The following is a 3,033-nucleotide window of genomic DNA, read 5'->3' on the forward strand; positions in this document are numbered from 1 at the left end:
AGTAGCCTGTGCTAGGAATGATGCGTCCACTGTATCTAAGTTTCTTACCAGGAACATCTTTACACGCTATGGATCGCCAAGAGCCCTGGTAAGCGACAAAGGTACACACTTCATTAATCGCATCATTTTCAAATTACTTGCAAAATATAATGTCAGGCACAAGATCGCCACTGCTTACCACCCACAAACAAACAGTCAAGCAGAAGTATCAAATCGAGAAATCAAGTCTATCCTGGAGAAAGTCGTCAATGCAACACGGAAGGACTGGGCACAGAGGCTGGATGAAGCGCTCTAGGCCTACAGAACTACTTACAAAACTCCTATAGGTATGTCTCCATACTCTCTTGTATTTGGAAAATCCTGTCATTTACCTTTAGAGTTGGAGCACAAGGCGTTTTGGGCATTTAAGAAGTTAAACATGAATTTTTGCCGAAATTCGTTGATAGCTACGTACGAATTTACAATGGAAAAACTTCTGTTCGTTGTAAGATCAGTGGACACCGCGGGCGCTCAACTCAAACTTCAGCTCAACGAGCTCGAGAAGTGCGATTAAACTTGTACGAGAACAATAAGCTGTACAAAGAAAAGACAAAGTGTTGGCATGACCAACGCATCAATAAGAAAGAACTTGTTGTTGGTCAAAAAGTTCTGTTGTTCAATTCACGTTGTGTTTGTTTCCAGGAAAACTAAAATCCAGGTGGTCAAGACCCTTTATCATTAAGACAATCATCCCATATGGAGTTGTGGAAATAACACGAGAAGATGGCACCAACGCATTCAAAATAAATGGCCAAAGAGTGAAGCCTTACTTTGAAGATGGACTGGAATGCCAAAAGTCATCTCTTGCACTACGCAAAGCCAGTTGAGGCCCGCGTCGAAGTATCCCTGCATTTGCATTGCCATATATTCCAGGGATGCTACTTCTATCCTTGTCTTTTTGCATTCTGTATTTTACGATTCGTTTGAGTTTGTTGATTTATTTGTTTGGTTGTTTTTTTTTTTTTAGATTGATTGTTCTTTGTTTTTGCTTTTACAGAAGTTGGAAACTTGTTTATTTTTCTTTAAAAGTTATGTATGATCGAGTTGGGAACAACGAATGCGTTAGACGCAAGTCTAACGCATGGCCCAGTTGAAGGGAGGCGTCTCGAGAACACAAAAACACTCAGGTATTTAGATAACCAAGACGTCCCTTCAACTTTACATTTATTATAGACATTAGGCACCGCCTGACGTCAGCCACTAACCCTCTTTCAGCCTATAAAAGGACCCAACGATTCAAAGTTTTCTTCTTCTTCATTTTCACTCTCGAGCTCTCTGAAAAAAAAAAAAGAAAAAAAACCTAACCTCTCTGTCTCCCTCGCTTCCGATTCGCTCGAGCTTCTCCGACCACAATGTCGTCCACTTCAGACAGCCAGAACCAGACCATGAGCTTCGGGAATAACTCACCGATAAGCTCTTATTCCTCATCCTCTATTTCGATTTCACCTCCCCCGAGCCCTAGAAAAACCACCAAAACCCTCACCCAAACCAAACCCACACATGGCGGAGCCACCTCTTCCCAGCGGTCGTCTGTTTCGAAACCTTCCACAGCCCCCACAAAACTCCCTTTCAAAGCCTCCAAAGCCATCATTACCCCTCCGGCCAAGATCCCTCAACCTAAACCTAAAACCCCTCAACCAAAACCCAAAACTACCCCCAAACTAAGGGCCAAGACACCTGCAAAACCAAGGATGCATTCGTCATCTACGGCCACCTCCAGACCCTACACTAAGCTTGCCCCACCACCAGTCATCCCTAACATCACTATGGTGGGTGCAACGCATAATCCACTCCCAGCCTACATCCACAACGCACTGTCACCAGCTGTGCATCCACCATCTCCACTTTCTATCAAGCCCTTGGCCACCATTTATCCAGTGGAATCAGACGCGTCGAGCCAACCACCTCATTCGCCCATCTTCATATCTTCCCCTGGGATGCCTAACATCACTATGGTGGGTGCAACACATAATCCACTCCTAGCCTATATCCACAATGCACCGTCACCAGCTGTGCATCCACCACCTCCACTTTCTATCGAGCCCTTGGCTACCATTTATCCAGTGGAATCAGACGCGTCAAGCCAACCACCTCATTCACCCATCCTCATATCTTCCCCTGGAATGCCTCATACCCTAGTGGGCACCCCTCCATTTACTCCATTCACACCACCCTCTGACAATCCTGCGTCAGAGCGCAATCTTGAAGAGTTGGCAGAATTGGCTCGACTGGACGAGCAAGAGGTTTTTGGTGCGATCTTGGCATCTCTCAATCAAAGCCAAGAGGAAGAGAAGGTGATATGTTCAGACCCACCTAACACATCACTTGAGTTAGACGAAGTGGAGTGATATGCTATAATGCTTGAGGAGGAATTAGAAGAAGAAGAAAGGGAAAAAGAAAATAGAGAAGAGAGAATTGGCCTTGACGCGTCTCAACCACGCCCATCCAACATGAATGAAGGGCCTGTAAAATCAAAAAGAGTAACAAGAAAAAGAAGATTGATATTGAAGGAAGAAGAAGATGAGCAATCTGCATCCGAACCTGAGGGTGCAACACATGAAAATAGCTCAAGGCACGACGCACTAGAGCAGGAATTGGAANAGTGGAATCAGACGCGTCGAGCCAACCACCTCATTCGCCCATCTTCATATCTTCCCCTGGGATGCCTCATACCCCAGTGAGCACCCCTCCATTTACTCCACCCATACCACCCTCTGACAATCCTGCGTCAGAGCGTAATCTTGCAGAGTTGGTAGAATTGGCTCGACTGGACAAGCAAGAGGTTTTTGGTGCAATCTTGGCGTCTCTCAATCAAAGTCAAGAAGAAGAGTAGGTGATGCGTTTAGACCCACCGAACGCATCACTTGAGTTGGACGAAGTGGAGCGATATGCTATGATGCTTGAAGAGGAATTAGAAGAAGAAGAAAGAGAAGAAGGAGAAGAAAAGGAAGAAGAAGATAGAGAAGAAGGGAGAATTGGCCCTAACGCCTCTCA

The 3,033-nt window shown here is 45.3% G+C and overlaps 1 protein-coding gene across 1 annotated transcript; it reads left to right on the forward strand.

Moving 5' to 3' along the window:
• The first annotated feature begins 1,391 nt into the window (after positions 1-1,391).
• On the forward strand, positions 1,392-2,387 carry LOC120084903 (extensin-like). Its single transcript, XM_039040713.1, has one exon. The coding sequence runs from the start codon at positions 1,392-1,394 to the stop codon at positions 2,385-2,387; it is 996 nt and encodes a 331-aa protein (XP_038896641.1).
• Positions 2,388-3,033: the final 646 nt, after the last annotated feature.

The sequence above is a fragment of the Benincasa hispida genome, chromosome 9 (genome assembly GCF_009727055.1).
Source record: "Benincasa hispida cultivar B227 chromosome 9, ASM972705v1, whole genome shotgun sequence".
Lineage (NCBI taxonomy): Eukaryota > Viridiplantae > Streptophyta > Magnoliopsida > Cucurbitales > Cucurbitaceae > Benincasa > Benincasa hispida.

What these genes read in the sequence shown, in the direction of transcription:
- LOC120084903 (XM_039040713.1), top strand. Translation starts at nt 1,392, where the DNA reads ATGTCGTCCACTTCAGACAGCCAGAACCAGACCATGAGCTTCGGGAAT.